The following is a 22866-nucleotide window of genomic DNA, read 5'->3' as shown; positions in this document are numbered from 1 at the left end:
ACAAGCAACTTTATGCCAATAAAATGGACAACCTGGAAGAAATGGACAAATTTTTAGAAAGGTATAACCTTCCAAGACTGAACCAGGAAGAAACAGAAAATATGAACAGACCAATCGCAAGCAATGAAATTGAAACTGTGATTAAAAATCTTCCAACAAACAAAAGTCCAGGACCAGATGGCTTCACAGGTGAATTCTATCAAACATTTAGAGAAGAGCTGACACCTATCCTTCTCAAACTCTTCCAAAAAATTGCAGAGGAAGGAACACTCCCAAACTCATTCTGTGAGGCCACCATCACCCTGATACCAAAACCAGACAAAGACACTACAAAAAAAGAAAATTACAGACCAATATCACTGATGAATATAGATGCAAAAATCCTCAACAAAATACTAGCAAACAGAATCCAACAACACATTAAAAGGATCATACACCACGATCAAGTGGGATTTATTCCAGGGATGCAAGCATTCTTCAATATACGCAAATCAATCAATTGTGATACACCATATTAACAAATTGAAGAATAAAAACCATATGATCATCTCAATAGATGCAGAAAAAGCTTTTGACAAAATTCAACACCCATTTATGATAAAAACTCTCCAGAAAGTGGGCATAGAGGGAACTTTCCTCAACATAATAAAGGCCACATACGACAAACCCACAGCAAGCATCATTCTCAACGGTGAAAAACTGAAAGCATTTCCTCTAAAATCAGGAACGAGACAAGGATGTCCACTCTCACCACTATTATTCAACATAGTTCTGGAAGTCCTAGCCACGGCAATCAGAGAAGAAAAAGAAATAAAAGGAATACAAGTTGGAAAAGAAGAAGTAAAACTGTCACTGTTTGCAGATGACATGATACTATACATAGAGAATCCTAAAACTGCCACCAGAAAACTGCTAGAGCTAATTAATGAATATGGTAAAGTTGCAGGATACAAAATTAATGCACAGAAGTCTCTTGCATTCCTAGACACTAATGATGAAAAATCTGAAAGAGAAATTATGGAAACACTCCCATTTACCATTGCAACAAAAAGAATAAAATACCTAGGAATAAACCTACCTAGGGAGACAAAAGACCTGTATGCAGAAAACTATAAGACACTGATGAAAGAAATTAAAGATGATACCAACAGATGGAGAGATATACCATGTTCTTGGATTGGAAGAATCAACATTGTGAAAATGACTATACTACCCAAAGCAATCTAGATACAATGCAATCCCTATCAAATTACCAATGGCATTTTTTATGGAGCTAATACAAATCATCTTAAAATTTGTATGGAGACATAAAAGACCCCGAATAGCCAAAGCAGTCTTGAGGGAAAAACACGGAGCTGGAGGAATCAGACTCCCTGACGTCAGACTATAGTACAAAGCTACAGTAAACAAGACAATATGGTACTGGCACAAAAACAGAAACATACATAATGGAACAAGATAGAAAGCCCAGAGGTAAACCCATGCACCTATGGTCAACTAATCTATGACAAAGGAGGCAAAGATATACAATGGAGAAAAGACAGTCTCTTCAATAAGTGGTGCTGGGAAAACTGGACAGCTACATGTAAATCAATGAAATTAGAACACTCCCTAACACCATACACAAAAATAAACTCAAAATGGATTTGAGACCTAAATGTAAGACCGGACACTGTAAAACTCTTAGTGGAAAACATAGGAAGAACACTCTTTGACATCAATCACAGCAAGATCTTTTTTGATCTACCTCCTAGAGTAATGGAAATAAAAAGAAAAACAAACAAATGGGACCTAATGAGACTTCAAAGCTTTTGCACAGCAAAGGAAACCATAAACAAGACGAAAAGACAACCCTCAGAATGGGAGAAAATATTTGCAAATGAATCAACGGACAAAGGATTAATCTCCAAAATATATAAACAGCTCATTCAGCTCAATATCAAAGAAACAAACAACCCAATCCAAAAATGGGCACTAGACCTAAATAGACAGTTCTCCAAGGAAGACCTACAGATGGCCCAGAAGCACATGAAAAGATGCTCAACATCACTAATTATTAGAGAAATGCAAATCAAAACTACAATGAGGTATCACCTCACACCAGTTAGAATGGGCATCATCAGAAAATCTACAAACAACAAATGCTGGAGAGGGTGTGGAGAAAAGGGAACCCTCTTGCACTGTTGGTGGGAATGTAAATTGATACAGCCACTATGGAGAACAGTATGGAGGTTCCTTAAAAAACTAAAAATAGAATTACCATATGATCCAGCAATCCCACTACTGGGCATATACCCAGAGAAAACCATAATTCAAAAAGATACATGCACCTGAATGTTCATTGCAGCAGTATTTACAATAGCCAGGTCATGGAAGCGACCTAAATGCCCATCGACAGATGAGTGGTTAAAGAAGTTGTGGTACATATATACAATGGAATATTACTCAGCCATAAAAAGGAACGAAATTGAGTCATTTGCTGAGACTTGGATAGATCTAGAGACTGTCATCCAGAGTGAAGTAAGTCAGAAAGAGAGAAACAAATATCGTATATTAACGCATGTATGTGGAACCCAGAAAAATGGTACAGATGATCCGGTTTGCAGGACAGAAGTTGAGACACAGATGTAGAGGACAGACATATGGACACCAAGGGGGGAAAACTGCGGTGGGGTGGGGATGGTGGTGTGCTGAATTGGGCGATTGGGATTGACATGTATACACAGATGTGTATAAAATTGATGACTAACAAGAACCTGCAGTATCAGAAAAAACAACTAATACTAAACTTTCATTGGGTTATTTGTATGGAAATATGTTAATATAAATGTTTCAGACGTAACATGAAATTTCTAAAAATCTTAAAAAAAAAAAAGACTAAAAAAAGAAAACTTTTGGAAATTAAGAATATTATAGTAGAAGTTTAGAATATTGAACAGAAGTGGAAGGTGAGCTTAGAAACCTCAGAAAGTGGGACAAAAGTCAAAAAGGTGATAGGGTATTAGTTCATGAGGTTTCAGTACTGAGTACTAAAATTCCAGAAAGGAAAAATAAAAGGGAGAAATTTATCAAGAAAAATACAACAAAAGAAAATTTCCCAGAATAGTAGAGTATGAGTATCCAGATAATTAACCTAGTACCTAGTAAATGAGGAAAGAACTACACTTAAGTGCTTTATAAAATCCTAGAACTCTGCATATAACAATATTTGAAGAGCTTCTAGAGAGAGAAAATAGACAATGTGTAAAAGAATGTTGTCAACAACAATAGATGGAGCAGTGGAGCACTGCCTTGAAAATTCTGGGGAAAACAATTACTAACCTAGAAAACTCTGTACACTACCAAACCATCAGTCAAGTGTTAGGGCAAAATAAAGACATTCTCAAATACATAAGAGCTCAAAAATTCATTCTCACACATCCTGTCTCATAATTATACTGGAGAATATGTATGTGTCACTTAATGAGAAAGTAAACAAAGGAACAATGTGAGATTCAGAAAATGAGTTCCTAAAAGAAACAGAAAGGAGAAAAAAAATAAGAAAATGAGTTTCGACCCAGGAAAAAAGGGGATCGTGACGATGATAGAGGACAGTCTCAGAATGACGGTTGAACAGCAGCTTTTAGAGAGTTAATCAGTTCAGATTGGAGCAAGACAAAAGAAGATTATTTCCAGGAGAGTGGGGAGCAAACTTGATGGATGAATTGATGTATTTGAGTGTATTAAGAGGAGATTTATACTTTTGTTGTAGAGTTAGCCAAGTTAATGATAGATAATATGTTAAAGAAAAAAGAAAACAAAGCAGTCATTATCCCTAGGAGAAGCAAGAAGTTGTGCAAGAAAAGTAATCATAATTCAGTACATGGTTCAGCTGAGAATGTCTATATAGTTATAATTATGTAATATTGCTTATGTCAAATGTTGATATATCAAAAGAACATTAAGGTAGAGGAGCAAAAGTCTTTATCTTCTATAGAAAAAAAAATTGGAAAATATCTGAAACCAAAAAAATCAAGGTAGAGTAGTATAAGCATATTATTTAGAAATAAAGACGTAAATATGAGAGGAAACAGCTAAAGGATTTGATGAGTGCTTTGGTGGAGCTGAAATCAGGAGTGGGGATTGCTGTAGTTTTTTTTTTTTTTTGATAAGTCTAGAAATGCTGTTTGACTTCTTAAAGTATGTACATGCATTACTTTGATAAAAATTAAATAAAAAGATGTATCACTGCTGCCCAAAGGATAGATTAGTAGAATGAACTTGTGAAATGGTCTCTAGGAAACCACAGTTTAGACAAATCCACCATTGGAGCTGCTCATAATCACCTGAGAATTACCCAGAAATATGTGAAATAGCTTTTGGATAAGATTTTCATACTTAGCATTGGCCAGAAAACTAACAGTTCTTCCCACAGAGAGCATTTCATCTGTGGTGGCTTCTTGACATAGGCTTCCAAGTGAAGGAATGCTGTGTAAACAGTACGTACTTATTCAGTATTGAGTGAATGAAACCTGAATGAGAACAACTTAGCATCCTTTGGGCATAAAAAATACTGTGTAGCTACAACACAGCAATTCTCGGTCTAGTTGAAGGAAATTGTTATTTCTAAGACTGTGTCTGGGTACCTATCACATTTTTATTCCTGGCTTCTTTAACCACTTGAAAAAATCAGTATCATCTTTTAAATATACATCAAAGGGTAGGAAAATAAGTTCCTGGAACTCAGCCAGCACCCCTCTCCCCAGCATGAAATTTCATTTGTTACAACAGTTCTGGGTGGGACATGTGTGAAGGATGGATAATAGCATGAAACCATACAGCTGTTGTACAGTAACTTAAAAGGAAATTAGTATGTTATTAAGTAGAAAGTAGGCTGTTGCCAACTGGACTGACAGAAGAAACCCAAAATACTTACAATCTTGCAGTGGCAGGAAACAGGCCTCCCAGTTAGTCAGGTTGATTTATTTTGAACAAAGTTAGTAGGGCCTTTGTGAGACAAGCTTGGCTGGAGATTGAAAGACCAGTTGTTGATTGTACTGTAAACTTTTCCCAGAGTTCTGAGGAGAGAGCAGTGGCAGTACAAGCAGCAGTTTATTGCAGACAAGTGTATTGATAGGTAGAGATGACTAATAACATAGGCTTGATGATAAAGAAAAACCAAGAGCAGTAATCTATAAAGATGTTAACACAATTTTTGTGGTTAGCAGAAACTATTCGTCCTTTATCTTCCTTAACCTGGAAGTATGTATCCATAGAAATAAATTTTCAGATGGGACAGGTAAAACCAAAAAATAAGTCGTAAGCAGTACAACCAAAAACGTTGCTATAGCAGAAAGCTGTTTTAATCAACACTTCTACTTTTCCTAATTCTATCAAGTTTGAGGAGGAAGGGGGAGGGTACTTAATTGAAGTTGGTGACTGTGGCCAAATGGTAATTTATGGTTGACAAGGGCTGATGGCCCCAGTTCCCCTGGTCAGCTTCTACTTGAGGTGAGTTAACAGTACCTCTTGTTTAGGTCATAACTTGAAAGGACATATTAAGTTCATTATTTATATTAAATAATTTGACTTCTTTTATATGCTTTTTATTATAAGATGGTTTAAGTTTGCACATGGTGCCAGAAAATATTGACTAGAATTTTAATACTTAATGCTCCGAGCATAGCAATTTTACATGCTTCACTGGTTTTCTGTATTGTGGCCTCTTATATTTTCCTTTTGTCTGTGGCTTAACAAGATAAAATTAGCATTTTAAAAAATTACATAAATGCAAGTACTGTTACTTTGAATACAACTTTTCTACACATTTCAACCTTCTCTTGTCAATATGCCAGTATTAATACTTGTTTAAAACCTTTTAAAATAAAAATTAAGGGAAGATCTTTGTGTCTTTGTACAGGAAACTCTAAATACAGTGAAATGGGAGGAAAAGAAAATGCAATAATAAAGACAAATAAGGTTTGTTGAAATAAAGAAAAATATTTTTCTTAGATAATAATAGTTTATTTATTATTATTATTTTTTAAAGATGATTTACTCTGGTACTGTCTTTTGGCATTTCTCCTTTTGTATTATCTAGAAGAAAGTAAATCATCACCTTTTTTGACCAGGATTCTTTATTTTATTTACTTATGGCTGTGTTGGGTCTTCGTTTCTGTGTGAGGGCTTTCTCTAGTTGCGGCAAGCGGGGGCCACTCTTCATCGCGGTGCGCGGGCCTCTCACTATCGCGGCCTCTCTTGTTGCGGAGCACAGGCTCCAGACGCGCAGGCTCAGTAGTTGTGGCTCACGGGCCCAGCTGCTCCGCGGCATGTGGGATCTTCCCAGACCAGGGCTCGAACCCGTGTCCCCTGCATTGGCAGGCAGACTCTCAACCACTGCGCCACCAGGGAAGCCCAATAATAGTTTATTATTGTTTTGGTACATAACTCTAGTGCCTCAGGTATATCAAAATATTTAAATATAACTATTGGGTGGGCCAAAAAGTTCGAGTTCTTCAGTTAAGATTTAACAGAAAAACCTAAATGAACTTTTTGGCTAACCCAATATTACCTACCTATTATGGAAAGATTTTGTTTGCTGTAACACCAACCTCTCTTTACTTTTCTAGCCTCAAAGATCAAATCCGTGTACAAATCAGTGCTTCAGAAATTTTTTCTCCAGTATCTTCTCTTCTAGTAGTCACACTGGAGAATCTTCTTTTACCTGTACAGCTTACCGGTTAGTATTTTTTGCTTTTAATTTATGCTTTTTATATTTGATATTTTAATTATTATAGTTAACTTTTGGTAGAAATTTAAACTTGGCTCAACAAACATTATGAAAGCAGCTTGTTTTATGTTTTTGTTTCTTTTGGCAAATAAACAAAGGGAAACCTGTTACTTTGTGACCCTCTATTATGCAGTGACTGCCTATGCTAGTGGTCTTCCTTTTCATTAATAATAAATTAAGTTGTTCTACACAAGGTTTTTATGTGATAGAGAAGTAGGCTAGTTGTTAAATGATGAGGGAAGTAACTAATAAAGCAGAACACTTTCAAAGTAGACTCAGTCATCTTTGAATCCTTAGTAACTGGCATTATAGATACTGAGTAGATATTTGTGGAATTTGAAGATTAAGTTGGGGTTTTAAAATCACATGGAGTTGGTTGAATGGACAAGCAGATTAAGATTGTGATTTAATTTTAGAGGCTGGCAAGGTACCAAAGAAAACAATTACATCCGAGTAGCCTTTTGAAAAACTGAAGTGTACCCATTTTTGGTTACAAAAATAACCATGCCTTCCTTTATTTTCTTCTTTTGTCTTACGCTTAGTTTCAGATGGCAAACTATTGCACCTAGAATTTTGGCTGGAACTGCTTGTTGCAACTTTGGTTCATGGGATAGAAGTAGTGTTGCTCTTTTCTCTCAATAATAAGGATATTAGTCTGAATTGACTTTTTAATTCTGTCACTTAAGATAGAAATTCAAGTGTTATTTTTATGAATCAGATTAGTACAATTTAGATTTATAATATAAAAATTTTAGTTTAGGAATGAGTTCATTTTGAAAGTGTTTAAATAGAAAAAGGTTCTTTTTTTTAAAAATGTGATTTATAATGCTAGGTATAAAAACTTCTGCTATTTATGGTATAACCCAGTTGTTATTCTGAACTTAAATATTTGGAATTCTGATGAGGGTCTAAAATTTATCTTTTAGTACAGAATTTATAGAAGTCAGTGAAATCAGTGCATTGATTAGGCAGAAGAGACAGGAACTGGAATTGTCATGGTTTCCTGATACATTACCTGGAATTGGAAGGTAAAAAAAAATTGTTTACTAAAGTGTCTACATGCTAACATGTGCATAAGATATCATTAATAAGGCATAGAGGTATCTTATTCAATAGGTATGTTTCTAAGAAAGTTTTGTTTAATTCAACTTTGGTGTTTCAGGTGCCTAATGAAAAGCCCTTATTTAAAGAACTCCTTGAAAAGTAAAGAATATTTTATTTATTTGTTTAATAAATGTAGATATTTGATTACTTTAACAGGGAGAGCACCCAAATGATAAGATTCATTGTTAGTAATAGCTAGCATTCAGGTCTTCCATCCTTCTTCTATCTTTTCCTCCATTCCAATCTTCCCTGTGTGCTATTAGCTAAAGCACTGATTTTATCATTACACTTCCCATCTCCACAGTGTTATTCTAAATAACTACTTGATCAAGTCCCTACTTTGCCCTGGCATTCATGACTTTCTATAATCTAGCCCTTTCTTTCTTAGTTTATTCTGAAGCTATTAACACATCGGTAGTACACGATGTATACTTAAATCAGGCTCCTATGTAAAGACCAAGTTCCTTGCCAGAGTTTTATATTCATTCCTGTAACATACTGTAACTTTTGTATATCACTGTAATACAGTTCTGCAAAGGGCCTTCACCCTCTAGGAATAACAATGGAACATAAGTGAAATTAGTCCAGATATGTATAATATGAAACCTTTTCTTAGAGCTGTTTTTTTTGTACATGTGCAAGTTGCACATTGTTTTTCAAGCTTCTTTCCTCCTACTCCAGAATCTCACCTTAGACTGGGTGAGATAGTCTTTTGTTAGGAGACCTGACTGAACAAAATATGAATCAGAGTAGGAAGAAGCTGAGGGTGGATTGGTTGTAAATGAAGAAACTTTGGGGTCTTAGCAGGTCCATAGAGACCCTGGGAACCTTGAAGAGCCATCATCCTCAGATTGAGGAATTTTAGAATATAACATAGCAATAGAAATCAGGTGTTTTTTTCCTTTTTAAAAGTGTATTTATTTTGATGTTTTTGGCCTTGATATATGCTGTAAAAACATAAAGAAGTCTAATAAAAAATGTGATAAACATCCATGATGGTTATCACATTCAAAATTCAAGTGATGTAGTTTTACTTTCAGTTTTTGTTACTTTTTTTAAATTTATGGACTGATTCCCCTTTGACCTTGATAATTTCTTTAAAACCTGATTTGATTAACTCGACTAAATTATCTCTTTGGTTGCCTGGAAGTGGAGGGGGGCTGGTGCAAGGGGCATGAAGGAGCTTTGTGGGATGGCGGAAATGTTCTATTTCTTGTTTGGTGTGGAGGTTATACAGGTATATACATTGGTCAAAAGTCATCACACTGTGCACTTAAAATCTGTGCATTTCATTTGTGTATTTTATTTATCTGCATTTTATTATCCAAATTTATTATTTTTCAGAGTGGTGGGAAAAAAGGCTAAGAAATTTTTTGACAAAGTATTGCATTAACTTATTTAAACAAGAAACAACTGTTATGTATTAAGTTGCCTTTGATCTCCCTTTGCTATTAATTTAGCGAAAAACATGCTGTTAAAAGGTTTTTTGTTTTGTTTTTGTTTTTTGCAGCCAGTTGGTAGCCATCTTTGAACAATGAGTAACCTTGAGCTTACATTTTTAGCTATTTGGCAAAAAATAATTTAAGCACCCTGTATTTTAATGTTGCTAACCTGATTTGGAAAATTAGTACCTTTAAATTGCTGGTTTAATTTTTAAACCATTTAAACAAAAATGTCTTTATTTTGTTTTGAATTTTCAGAATTAGTTTTATACCCTGGAATATTGAAACAGAAGTCCTTCCTCTCATCTCCTCTGTGTTGCCAAGAACTATTTTTCCAACAAGTACCATATCTTTAGAAAATTTTGGTAAAGTTTTTGAAATTCTTTCTAGTTTAAAAAAAGTTATTAGCCTCTTTCAGTCTCATAAAAAGTATGAGTGTTGATGACTTAGAAAAAGTGTAAATGAGGTATAGATAGTAAGTTCTAGATATTTCTATAAATATTTGTACAGTGACTTGACTTTAAAATTGTCCCAACTAGAAAATCCCTTTTAAGAAATTACAACTTCATGTCTTTGAGGAACTGATTAGAAGTCTCCTTTCTATTTAGGGCTTCAATGTTCAAACCATGATCTTTAAAGTAATATCTCCTATTAATTATGAACAAATAATTTGAGTCTTTACTATTTGTGGATAGCTGTTGTCTCTTGCTTTTGCCTAGTGATTCATTAAGCAAATGGCAGTTATCAGACGAAACATACTTTCTTTTGTTTTTTTCCCTATAAAATTGCCCACATGGATTCAAATCTTGGGATAACTCATTTCAGTAGCATTAAAAAATTGGTATTACTCAGGTGTTAGTAGCTATGCATTTATTTATAATTTGATTCACAAGTATATTTTGTTTCACTCTGTTATAGATGTCTATTTTATGCTAAAATAAGCTTAAGCCAAACTATTATCATTTTTGAAACATACACTTACTTTTTACTTTTTTAAAAAACATGTATTATTAGGTACTTCTTGCAAAGGATATGCATTAGCACATACTCAAGAAGGAGAAGAGAAGAAGCAAACTTCTGGTACCTCAAGCACCAGAGGATCAAGACGAAAACCAGCAGCAACAACTCCTACAAGGAGATCTACACGTAACACGAGAGCTGAACCAGTCAGTCAGTCTCAGAGGTCCCCAGTATCAAATAATTCTGGGTGTGATGCCCCAGATAGTAATAATCCATCTGTAAGTGTTTCCTCTTCAGGTGAGTCAGAAAAGCAAACAAGGCAGGCTCCAAAACGGAAGTCTGTAAGAAGAGGAAGAAAACTACCTTTACTGAAAAAGAAACTTCGGAGCTCTTTACCTCCCCCTGAAAAATCATCTTCCAGTGATTCAGTAGATGAAGAAATAGTAGAATCTGACATACCACCTGTGTTAGAGAAAGAACATCAATCAGATGTAGAAAGTAGTAACACTGTGCAGATAAATGTAGAAAATGAGTCTGCTAATGGCTTGAGAAGTTGCAGTGAGCCAGTAGAAGAAAGTGAGGAACATAGTGAGACCCGTGATACAGAGGAAAGAGTAGAATCTTTATATTCTGAGTCTGGTACCCAAGATCCTCCTGTGCTAGTTGGAGAGGAGGAGGAAATTCAAAAAGTTGAGAATACAGGTATAGAGGCTAATATTTTATGTCTGGAAAGTGAGATTTCTAAGAATACTTCTGAAAAAGGAGGTGACCCCTTGGAAAATCAAGACCAAATAGCTTTACCTTCAGAATCAGAAGTAAAAGCAGATGGATGTACAGATCATCTTCCAAATGATTTTCTTACATGTTCAGGATCTGAAATTGAAGTACACCAACCTATATCAAGCCTAGGTGAGATCCCTGAGAACGTAGAGTCAGCGGTTAATGAAGAAAAAGTTATGGAGAGTCCTATAGTAAAAATTATTGATCATAAAGATTCTACAGTAAAAACAGAACATCTTATTGACAGCCCCAAATTAGAATCTTCTGAGGGTGGAATTATACAAACAGTGGACAAAAAATCTATTGAGAGCTCAGAGGTTCATTTGCTTGGGCATGTTGAAAATGAAGATGCAGAAATAATTGCAACATGTGATACTTCAGGGAATGAAAATTTCAATAGTATTCAAGACTCTGAAAACAATTTATTAAAAAAAAATCTTAACACCAAATTGGACAAATCTTTCGAAGAAAAGACTGAATCTCTGGTTGAACATCCCAGATCTACAGAATTGCCTAAAACACATGTTGCACTGATTCAGAAGCATTTTAGTGAGGACAATAATGAAATGATACCTATGGAATGTGATTCATTTTGCAGTGACCAGAATGAATCTGAACTCGAACCATCTGTAAATGCTGATGCTAAACAGTTGAATGAAAATTCTGTGGAGCACATTTCCCAAAAGAATATGTCATCTTCTGGTCCTTCAAATGAAAAGGTTGAAACTGTATCTCAACCATCTGAAATCCCAATAGATACGATAGATAAAGCCAAAAAGCCTCGTACTCGAAGATCTAGATTTCATTCTCCATCTACAACTTGGTCTCCCAACAAAGACACTGCACGAGAAAAGAAGCGGTCTCAGTCTCCATCTCCCAAAAGAGAAACTGGAAAAGAAAGCAGGAAGTCTCGATCACCATCTCCCAAGAAAGAATCTGCAAGAGGACGGAGAAAATCTCGTTCTCAGTCCCCAAAAAAGGACCCACGAGAAAGGAGGAAATCTCAGTCTCGATCTCCAAAAAGAGATAGCACTAGGGAAGGCAAAAGATCTGAATCACTCTCCCCAAAAAGAGACACTTCTAGAGAGAACAGAAGATCTCAGTCAAGACTGAAAGATTCCTCCCCAAGAGAAAAATCCAGGTCCCGGAGCAGAGAAAGAGAAAGTGATAGAGATGGGCCAAAGAGAGATCGAGATAGAGAAAGGAGAACCAGAAGGTGGTCTCGGTCCAGATCTCGTTCTAGGTCACCATCAAGATCTAGAACAAAAAGTAAGAGTTCATCATTTGGTAGAAATGACAGAGTCAGTTATTCTCCTCGATGGAAGGAAAGATGGGCAAATGATGGTTGGAGATGTCCACGAGGAAATGATCGATACAGAAAGAATGACTCAGAGAAACAGAATGATAATACAAGAAAAGAAAAAAATGACATCAGTCCAGATGCTGATGATTCAAATTCTGCTGACAAACATAGAAATGACTGTCCCAGTTGGGTAACAGAAAAAATAAATTCTGGGCCTGATCCGAGGACCAGAAATCCAGAAAAGTTAAAAGATTCTCATTGGGAAGAAAATAGAAATGAAAATTCAGGGAATTCTTGGAATAAAAACTTTGGTTCAGGTTGGATGTCTAACCGTGGTAGAGGTAACCGTGGCAGAGGCGCTTACAGAGGTGGTTTTGCCTACACAGATCAAAATGAAAACAGGTGGCAAAACCGAAAACCCCTCTCAGGGAATTCAAATAGTTCAGGGAATGAGACTTTCAAGTTTGTGGAACAGCAACCCTATAAACGGAAAAGTGAGCAAGAGTTCTCATTTGATACACCGGCAGATAGGTCGGGGTGGACATCTGCATCAAGTTGGGCTGTGAGAAAGACTCTGCCAGCAGATGTACAAAACTATTATTCACGACGAGGGAGGAATTCTTCAGGTCCACAGTCTGGATGGATGAGACAAGAGGAGGAAACAACTGAACAGGGTAACATTATGTTTATTTATCAACACTTTTATTTGAAGAAAGAGATTAAAAATTTAATACCTTATTTATATGAATTGAAATAATCCCTATTTATAGTTTTATGTTAAAATGAATCCCAGTTATTTACAAGTCACTTTGTATTGTATAATAGATGTACACTTCAATATTTATTTTCTTTTTTCACCCCATGCCTGCCCCAAACCTTGCCAAAGACATAAATATTTTAAGTATAATTTGCTACAGTAGAAGAATTTGAGATAGTACTATGCAGGATTTAAATTCTGTTTCATTTATATCAGATGTGTGCACTTGAATTTTTTTGATCATTGTTTTCCTATAAATAAGTCACTCTGCTAAAAAAGGTTTACCTTTTCTTGACTTCTCTTGGGAACACTGCAAGAAAAACTCTGTTGCAGATTTTTAAAGAGTGATTAACCTTCTAATTTAGTAATCTAATTAAATTTTATGTGATTATTTCTTTAGGAAGTTTCTTGAGCTACTGATTCTTTGTGAGTGCTGACCAATGTTATTGTGTGAAGTTATGCTTTAAAATAATTTTAGTTGAATGTTTTCTTTCAGTTAGGAAATCAGCCCACATTATTTAGGAATGACAGGATTAAACTGAATAATTGGGTATTGGTTTAGGTGTTCTGTTAATTGCTATTTAATTGTAACCAGTGGTTCTTTGTTTCTCTGGCTAAAGAAATTTGTAACATGATTTTTTTTCATAAGCCTTTTTTCTTTTGATAGATTCTAACCTAAAAGACCAAACAAACCAACAAGGTGATGGTTCTCAGCTACCTATAAATATGATGCAACCACAAATGAATGTAATGCAGCAACAAATGAATGCACAACACCAGCCTATGAATATCTTCCCATATCCAGTGGGTGTTCACGCTCCTCTGATGAATCTCCAGCGCAGTCCATTTAACATTCATCCTCAGCTGCCCTTGCATCTGCACACAGGAGTGCCTCTCATGCAGGTAGCTGCTCCTACCAGTGTATCTCAGGGACTACCACCACCACCACCCCCTCCCCCTCCATCCCAGCAAGTCAGCTACATTGCTTCACAGCCAGATGGAAAGCAATTGCAGGTATGTTTTCAGCAACTCAAGTTTAATCAACATAGCCATTGTAAACATTTAGCTATTAGGGACAGATGTTCAAGAAAGGGCTTCCTGGCTGGATATCCATACACAATGACTCATTTGGTTAGGTTTATGGTAAACCTGCATAACCCCTTTTTCACTGTCCTTCCCCAAACCTCCCACTCCCAAATGAGCAAATGAACTGAATGCATAGTGTCAAATCTGAGCTACATATAGGCTATTGCTGATACCCAAACAGGTTTTTTGGTTAGATTAAAAAGACCAAATTATGAGCCAAACTAGAATCAAGTGGTGGACACTTTCCCTGATTTATTGGACTTTTAGGGGGTGGGAACTTGTTGTGATTGGGTACTGTGATAAACCGTGTACTTTTGTTCAAACACCAGATAAAGCTGTTCATCGTCCATTACTGTCTGTGTTTCATTTTCATGAATTTACCATGCTGAAAAAAGTGCCTCTGAGGCACTTCTTAAATATAGAAAAATTTCAATAATAATCTGTAAACATTGTGTTGATCATAGTTTCATGTCTACATCTCAGAAATTCTAGAATCCTGACAGCAAGAGTTGGAAGAGCAAGGGGAGTGGGAATTTGGGATCTTGTATCTTTTTCTGCTGTCAACTCACTGCAAGTCATTTGACTTCACTGTCTCACTTTCCTCCATCTTTGAAGGGGGGGCACCTACTCTAAAGAGCCTTGTAGGAAAGATACTGTTATTAATGCTGCTCTGCTTCTTGTTGGTTTTAGTATTGCTGTCAGAACATTACAATACATATATATTTTGTTAAAGTCATCATGAAATATTTAAATGGGGCTCTGTTTAAGAATGTTACTCATTTTTCTTCAGTCCTTTAGATATAAATGACCTGAAATATGCATTTCCCTTAAGTATTTAAGTATTGGATTGCTTTGATTTTTTTTTTGATGTTATTTCTAATAGGTGACTAAAAGACTTTTATTGAGTACAAGTAATTCATTAACTGATGATAACTCTTTAAAACAGGGTATTCCTAGTGCTTCTCATGTAAGTAATAACATGAGTACACCAGTCTTGCCTGCTCCGACAGCAGCCCCAGGAAATATGGGAACAGTTCAGGGACCAAGTTCTGGTAATACTTCGTCATCAAGTCACAGCAGAGCTTCTAATGCTGCTGTAAAATTGGCAGAAAGCAAAGTAAGTGTTACAGTGGAAGCCAGCGCAGATAGCTCGAAGACAGACAAGGCAAGTTCAAAGTTGAGAGCAACCTACATAATTCTGTATATGATAAAGATGAAAAAATAACAGCTTTCTATTGTATAAGTGGTGAAGGGAATTTATTGTTGATAGCCTTAAATTCCAACATTATTTAAAGGGTTCTGTCTAAATATGTTGGTGCCAATTGAATTACTGGTAGTATTTCATATTTATTTTTAGAAATGTTTGGTATGTGTTAGTAAATAACTATTTTGTATTTATAACACTAATATTTGAATAGTTCCTTGCAATAATGTAAATGTACAGTGTTTTCAATTTTATATTTTTAAAGAATTTTTTTTGAAAGTATGTGATTGGGCAAATAATAATTATATATTTTCCTCTCATCAGAAATTGCAAATTCAAGAAAAAGCAGCACAGGAGGTAAAATTGGCCATTAAGCCATTTTATCAAAATAAAGATATCACCAAGGAAGAATATAAAGAGATTGTGCGGAAAGCGGTAGATAAAGTAAGTTATAGCTTTAGTGGAGTTATGTACATATTATTCTGAACATGCCTGTTTTAATAAAGGAATGCTTAATTAAATTAATTAAAATAGTAAGAGGTAGCTTCTATCATTCTTGTCTGTTTTTTTACCTTTTGAGATAACTAAACATGTACCCGACAGGAGATAATGAAACATTAAAAAATGTCTGGTTATCTCTTTGGCATATTTGTTTTTCATAAAGCTTTCCATTTTCCTTTAATCTGTTTAAGGTATGAAAAAAATATTCCCCCTTCTTTTTTTTATAGGTTTGTCATAGTAAGAGTGGAGAAGTAAATTCTACTAAAGTGGCAAATCTGGTTAAAGCCTATGTAGACAAATACAAATATTCACGGAAGGGAAGCCAAAAGAAAACTCTGGAAGAACCTGTGTCTACTGATAAAAACATAGGCTGAAGTGGGGAGCACTATAAAGGACACTATCAAGATACCTGCAAAGTGCAATTTCAACATGTACCTTTAATGGAAAATCATACATAACTGTGATTGAAATTTGGTTTTGATAAAATTATTTTTTTTAATGTAGGATATAATGTTTTGCTCTAAATAAATATAGTTCTGCACCGCAACTTCTATATCTTTTCCTCCCTTCTACCCCCCTCCCCCCCCAAAATAAAAACAAATTCAAGGGAAAGTAAAGGGGTTAAAGGAATGTGCATTTTTACTAGGACTGTGTTATATTGTGGATACTGGAAGATGTACAGCTTTTTGATTTGAACAATGGAGTGCATAAATGAGGAACTTCTGAGTGCACTGGTTTTGGAAGAGATATATATAATACATTTATTCTGTCAGGCTAAAAATAAAGTATGATCTTTATGATTTTTCTCTCTAATTATACAAAGATAAATAATGTATTACCATGAAAAATATTTCTAATAACATACCAATTGCAGGGTTCCTACTGTGTATTTTTAAAGCACACATCTGAGTAAATTGCTTAGATAGAAAACAAATTATCACACGAGTAAAATTCAGTGTTCAAAACTTTAGAACACTGTTCACCTATTGTATCACCAAATAAAGGTTATGCTGCTTGTTTTTCTTTTGTGCCTTTTTTTCCCCCAGTTGAGATGAAGCAATTTGATTTGCTAGATTTACGACTTCGGCAGTCTAAGCTCTGTTGAATCTAGAAGACCTGTTTAGAGAAAGTGTTGACTTTGTAAAAATCACGTTCTTCCATAATATCTTCTACTTATCAGAGATGGTAAATTGTTTGTGCCAATTGGAGAATTGCTTTTAAGTAGTGACCCTCCCTTCCCTGTGGCTACGGTAGAATCATGACACTTGCTTCAGTGGCTTTCAGGTTGTTGCTCATCTGACTAATCACTAATGAGATTCTTTTCACATTTGAGAAATCTCCAAATGCTTTACAGTGAATATAGTGTTAATTTGGTGACCATATGGTGGCCATTAATCATGTTGCGAAATTCTAGACATTAAAACCGGTGTTTTGGAAAAAGGAGAGGAATTAAATAATGGAGTCTTGGTTAGGCTTTCAGGGACTAGAGATTGGTTTTTTTTTAGTACTATTTTTATTAAAGGTAAGTTTAAAATGTTCTAGCCTTATTATTTTATTTGGCATCTTGGAAGAAAAAATGGATTATTTCCATGTAAACTGTTTCATTCCAGTAACAGTTTTCAATAGATACCAAGTAACTGGAAAGCACTTCAGATAAGATGTTAATGGCACAAAGATGGATCTGTGCCTCAGTGAGACAGACTGACCCTTGTACTAGCTAAATAGTGAAAGCAATACTCTTTAGGACTGTGCTTTTCTGAAGTAAAGATTATCTGTTTCTCAATTTTATGTGTATAATACTTTCCTGGTGCTAGCTTTGATAGGCGAATTTTCAGATATTGGCCCCAGTAATGATTGTGCTAGTTCATAATCTTCATTAGATTATGAGTATAATCCCAAAAGTGGTAGAAATATTTCCAAGCAGTTTCTGATCTTTATTCTGCATTTCTGGGCATTTGTAATATGGTATTCTACTGATTTATATATATTTTTAATTAAGGTTTGTGTTTAGATTATGATGGGGAAAGAGTTTTGGAAGTATATTTCTTGAATAAAATATTAAGACAGTGTTTTAAATATCAATGCACACCTCATTTGTTTCAGTTTTGAACTCTAGAAACAATTGTGTGAATTTTTAATCTATTTTGGGTTAAAGCTGGTTCGCATGTAGAAAATTTTGTAGCAAATTGCCTAAATTGATTAATCACACAACATACTTTTCCGACATTTTCTTTCAGTGACATTTGGGAGTTGGATGACAGTTTAAAATTTGCTTTATACCGTTTACCTTGTGCAAACATGTTTAAAAGTTTTGAAGAAAAAATAGGTGGTGTGGTCAAGAGTTAAAAGTCTTGCATCTTTGGTAGCAGTGCCAAGAATTAATTCCACCTTTCTTGAATAACAAGAGTGTACTCTGTATCTGGTTGGGGTACTGGTTGGCCTGCAATTGAAATAGCTAATGAAGAATATTACTGGACTAGAATCAACTTTGAAATATTTAAGAATGTATTAGAAAGTGCATGCTTTATGTTAAAAAAAAATACATTGCTTTTTAATATTTCCCATTCTTTTATCAGAAATTTACATTAATTTTGCATGTGCACAAACTTAATCAAAAACATTTTGTGAGGTTACAGATTCCTCTTGTTATTTATGAAGATTCAGTATTAACCTTTGAAACCTTGGTCTCTTTAACTTTCTAGTCACATTGACTGATGTTTTAGGCTGGCTATAGTGACGCCTAGAATTTTGAGACTAAAATTAGTTGTTATTTTAACATTCCAAAATTTTTTATTTTTCTCCTCTGGTAATTACATTTTTTCCATTATTTTCCTTTAAATGGCCACAGTGTGTACTGCTTGAATGTTCCATCCAAAAGATGTAGCTTCACAAGCACAGTGCTTGCTCCATGGTCCATGAGACATTGTTTGTAGTATGAGGATGGAGTGCTGTCTACTGAAACAATATTCTTATTAAACAGATATGTAGTATGTAATATTTTCTAATAAATTCTTTTGATAAACAAAGTAGTGTCTTTTTAACATTTTATTATTAAGATTCCTGGGAAATGGTGACTTTTCACCACATAAACTCTTTCCAAACACGTGTTGCAGTATTTCTTGGATTTGTACCAAAGTAGTTAGGCTTAGCATCATAGTTAACGTAAATGTCCAAGTTGTAAAGCAAGCGGAGTTAGCTATAAGCATGTATTTTAATAGCATTTTTTTCCTAATTACATATCATTGTAGGAAATTAGAAAAGCTTATTTAGTAAATTTAAAAATCTGTAAAAGAGGGAAGAAACCTAAAAACAAAAGGAGAAAAATAGCCTGTAATCCTACCACTTAAAGGTAACAACTATTAACAGATCAAACTGCACGTAACTATGTTGTACCATCTTTTTCACTTAATGTATTGAGAAGTTCCCATTTTAATAAAAATTATTCTGCAGCATGACGACTTTTAATAGCTATAATAGAATTCTATTACATGGATATACCATTACTTAAAACAATCCTCCGCTATTGGATATTAAGCTATTTTTACTAATATAAATAATAAAAGTAGCAAAATGTAAATTGTACTAATATAAATGACTGATGTAAACATCTTTATACATAAATTGTACCCATTTCAGATTATTTTCTGGGAATTGATTCCTGTAAGTAGAATATCTTGATCAGTTTTTATTTCCCCCTAAAATTTTTTGAGATGTAATTATATACATACATTTACACTTGAAGTGTAATTTTTTAAATTCAGTTTAAAACTGAATATATTTAGTTTAAAACTCCATTGTTTTCCTAAGCTGATTTGTCTCTGCAAAGAGAACCATCAGAAAGTTATTTTTCCCAAACTCTTCAATGCATTTATAAGATGCTTTTTAAGGCTCCCGGAAAATAGTTTTCACAGATCTTTTCCCCCAGCACATGAATTATATCCTGTAAACTTGTGCATTTCTAGTCCCCTTAATAACTTGAGGATATAGTCATGTCCATGTTCTATTTTATAGGGGCTATATCGTGTTCCTCTGTTGATGGAGATTTTAAGTTATGTACAAGTTTTGGTTACTAGAAACAATGTTTTAACGAACACCCTGCGTGACTTACTTACCTCTGCGAATCTTTGTGTACAAGGTTACATTGAATTTCAGGATATACACATTTTTCATTTGGATAGATGTGGCGAAGTTGCTCTAAGTGTCCTAATTTATAGTCCCTCCACAGTGTCTGAGCTTATAGTTTACTTAGTTCCAACTGTGATAATTGTTGACAGCATGTAAGATTGCTCTTGTTTTTAGGGTCTTAATGAACATTCATTTTATCAAACAGTGCACACCTACTGTGTGTCCGGAATTCTTGGATTCTTCACATATTACCGGGTTTAGTCATACCACAGTTTTCTAAAAGAATGGTACAATAATAGCATATTAAGCTTGTACTATGTGATAGGCATTCTGTCAGACATATTTACCTTATTTTAATCTATAAAACTAATTCTAGTATTATCTTTGTTCTACTGATGAGAAAATTGAGATGCATAAAGCTTTAACTGAGTTACCTAGTTACACAGCTACTTAGTGATAGAGCCAGGATTCAGACCTAGGATCGGTAGACGCTGACATCTGCTTGACTTGGGGTGTTAAGTTGAGCTCACAGATGTAATACACCAACATATCACATGTGGGAGTAATGGCTGAAATAAAAAAGTATAGTGGGAGCACAGAACTGACTTTGCTTGGGGGAATAAGGTGCGAGGAAGGGTGATTGATAAAACCAAAAAAACCTTTAAAGGGAGTGATTGATTGCCTTTAAAATCAGGATAGTGGTCACTGATACGGGGGAGGGAGGAGGTTGTGACTGAGATGGGACAAAGGCCTGGGAAGGAGGGGGACTACCAAGGTCTGCTTCTTGACCTGGGCAGTTGTTACATAATAAACTCTACTCTTTATGCACTTTGTTATATGTGGTGTTATATTTCACAGTAAAAAAATTTGTAAAAAAAAATCCAGAGGCCAGCAATTAACTCAAAGCCATTGTTTAGATTTTTGGTAGACAAATCTACCATTCTTCATCCCTTCCCTTTTTTCAATCTAGTCTCAGTGGGAAAAAGAAATCCATGAATTTGGGGAGGAAAAGTAATTCCCCACTGAAAGAATAATTATGCATCACATAAAATATGCTTCTGTAAGAAATGTGCAGGAGAGTGAAGTTGTGTGCAACACTTAAAAGTGTGCTTTCTATATTTATTAGATGGTGGCAGCTTTCAGCTCTTTTTTTTTTCTTTTTCAATGATGAGCATTTTTGTGGACTCCTCTGACCTTTCCCCAAATAAGTTATGCTTTTGCTTATTAGTGAGGTTGAATATTTTTCCTTCTGCTTATTATTTTTTATTTTTGGTTGCATTGGGTCTCTGTTGCTGCATGCGGGCTTTCTCTAGTGGCGGCGAGCAGGGGCTACTCTTCGTAGTTGTCCGAGGGCTTCTCATTGCGGTTTCTGTTGTTGCGGAGCACAGGCTCTAGGTGTGCAGGCTTCAGTAGTTGCAGCACGCGGGCTCAGTAGTTGTGGCTCGCGGCCCCTAGAGCGCAGGCTCGCTCAGCAGTTGTGGCGCAGGGGCTCAGTTGGTCCGCGGCTTGTGGGATCTTCCCGGACCAGGGCTCGAACCCGTGTTCCCTGCGCTGGCAGGCGGATTCTCAACCACTGTGCCACCAGGGAAGCCCTCAGCTCCCTTTTTTCACTAAGAAGTTATTTTTTTAAACAAATCATGCCAATTTCCAAAGTATAACAACTCAAAAGTTGCCGGTTCCCAGGCAACTGCTCTGCAAGCGTGGATCTGTTTAAAGGGTCAACCTGAAACTTAGGCTAGCATTATCTTTCACACGGTTTAGCTGTAAACAGGGCATAATATCTGATAATCCTCTCTAAAGCAAAGGCTAAACATTTTCCTCATGAGTTTAGGGACGCTATAACGTATAGTCAAGGGATTCTGGAACCCTCTCAACCAAATGTGGTTCAGCCTTGTGTTTTAATTCCAGACTACACTTTGTGGAGCCCATTAGGTTCTCCTAGTGGCCAAACCATTTCTCTGCTTAGCAACATCTAACTCACTTTGCTCCTCCCCGGAATTCTTCAACAGTTTTATTCCACGCATTTTGTTTGTGTGAAAAGTGTTTATAACTTTGATCTCTTACTAGTTATTTAAGCCCTGCACTAGTTAATCTATAATCGCTCTCTTCCTTACCACTATACAGTCTGTCAAATATCTACAGCCCCTTAAAGTCTCTAATTAAAAGACATTTTTTTCTCCACAGAGCCCTTCCCACTTTGCCTTCCCCCACCCATCAATCCAATGAAGCCTGTCAAATGATGGAACTCCCAAAACACTTTCTAATTTTCTTACGGCCCTTGTCCTACCTTTTCTTCCTTATTACTATTTGGTCAAAATGACCCACGTGGTTAATCCTGTAGCTGTGCTCCTGCTTCTTAGCAGCTCGTTTCGGTGATAAAGAACATTGTGCTTCTCTGTTGTTTAATGCTTTAATCACGGTGATTAAGATCAGGACAGAAGTCACTTATCCAAAACATTCTCATTTTCAAAATCATTTTTATTGTCATTTTATGGTTAAAAAAACATACATGGCATGACTATAAAGTAATGAGACGAGTTTTCATGGGTGGCTTCTATTACTGAGTCTCATTAGTATATAGTCACATCCTGTCTTGAGCTTGGAAGAAAAATATGCCTTGGTTATATGATTATCAATCAATTTTGTTACTTAAAATTTATTGGGTGCCAACAGAGCACTAGGCACATATATAACACAGAATTTACAGTCTCTATGTTGTAGACTATATTATTTACATAGATTTCTCAAAGATAACATTAAAGCATGTATTTACAGAACTTGAGACAAAAATAACAATACTGGAAATCAGCAAGTTTCTGTCTAGCAAGGAGCACC

The 22866-nt window shown here is 35.4% G+C and overlaps 1 protein-coding gene across 2 annotated transcripts in view; it reads left to right on the top strand.

The window, feature by feature from the left end:
* Positions 1-18932, top strand: part of SCAF11 (SR-related CTD associated factor 11) — a 72496-nt gene extending 53564 nt beyond the window's left edge. The window contains exons 8-16 of one of the 2 annotated variants that reach the window (XM_068559840.1): positions 5900-5958; positions 6609-6718; positions 7696-7797; positions 9574-9680; positions 10330-13032; positions 13783-14129; positions 15148-15318; positions 15730-15849; positions 16134-18932. In XM_068559840.1, the coding sequence (XP_068415941.1) occupies positions 5900-5958; positions 6609-6718; positions 7696-7797; positions 9574-9680; positions 10330-13032; positions 13783-14129; positions 15148-15318; positions 15730-15849; positions 16134-16280 (3866 nt within the window). In that variant the 3' untranslated portion in view covers positions 16281-18932. Of the gene's footprint in view, positions 1-5899; positions 5959-6608; positions 6719-7695; positions 7798-9573; positions 9681-10329; positions 13033-13782; positions 14130-15147; positions 15367-15729; positions 15850-16133 lie in introns of both variants that reach the window. The other variant, XM_068559839.1, reaches the window with a different exon arrangement.
* The last annotated feature ends 3934 nt before the right edge of the window (positions 18933-22866 follow it).

Source organism: Eschrichtius robustus, chromosome 13 (assembly GCF_028021215.1).
Source record: "Eschrichtius robustus isolate mEscRob2 chromosome 13, mEscRob2.pri, whole genome shotgun sequence".
In the NCBI taxonomy this organism is placed as follows: Eukaryota; Metazoa; Chordata; class Mammalia; order Artiodactyla; family Eschrichtiidae; genus Eschrichtius; species Eschrichtius robustus.
Note: the sequence above shows the minus strand (reverse complement) of the source record. Positions and strands in the feature narration are given on the sequence as shown.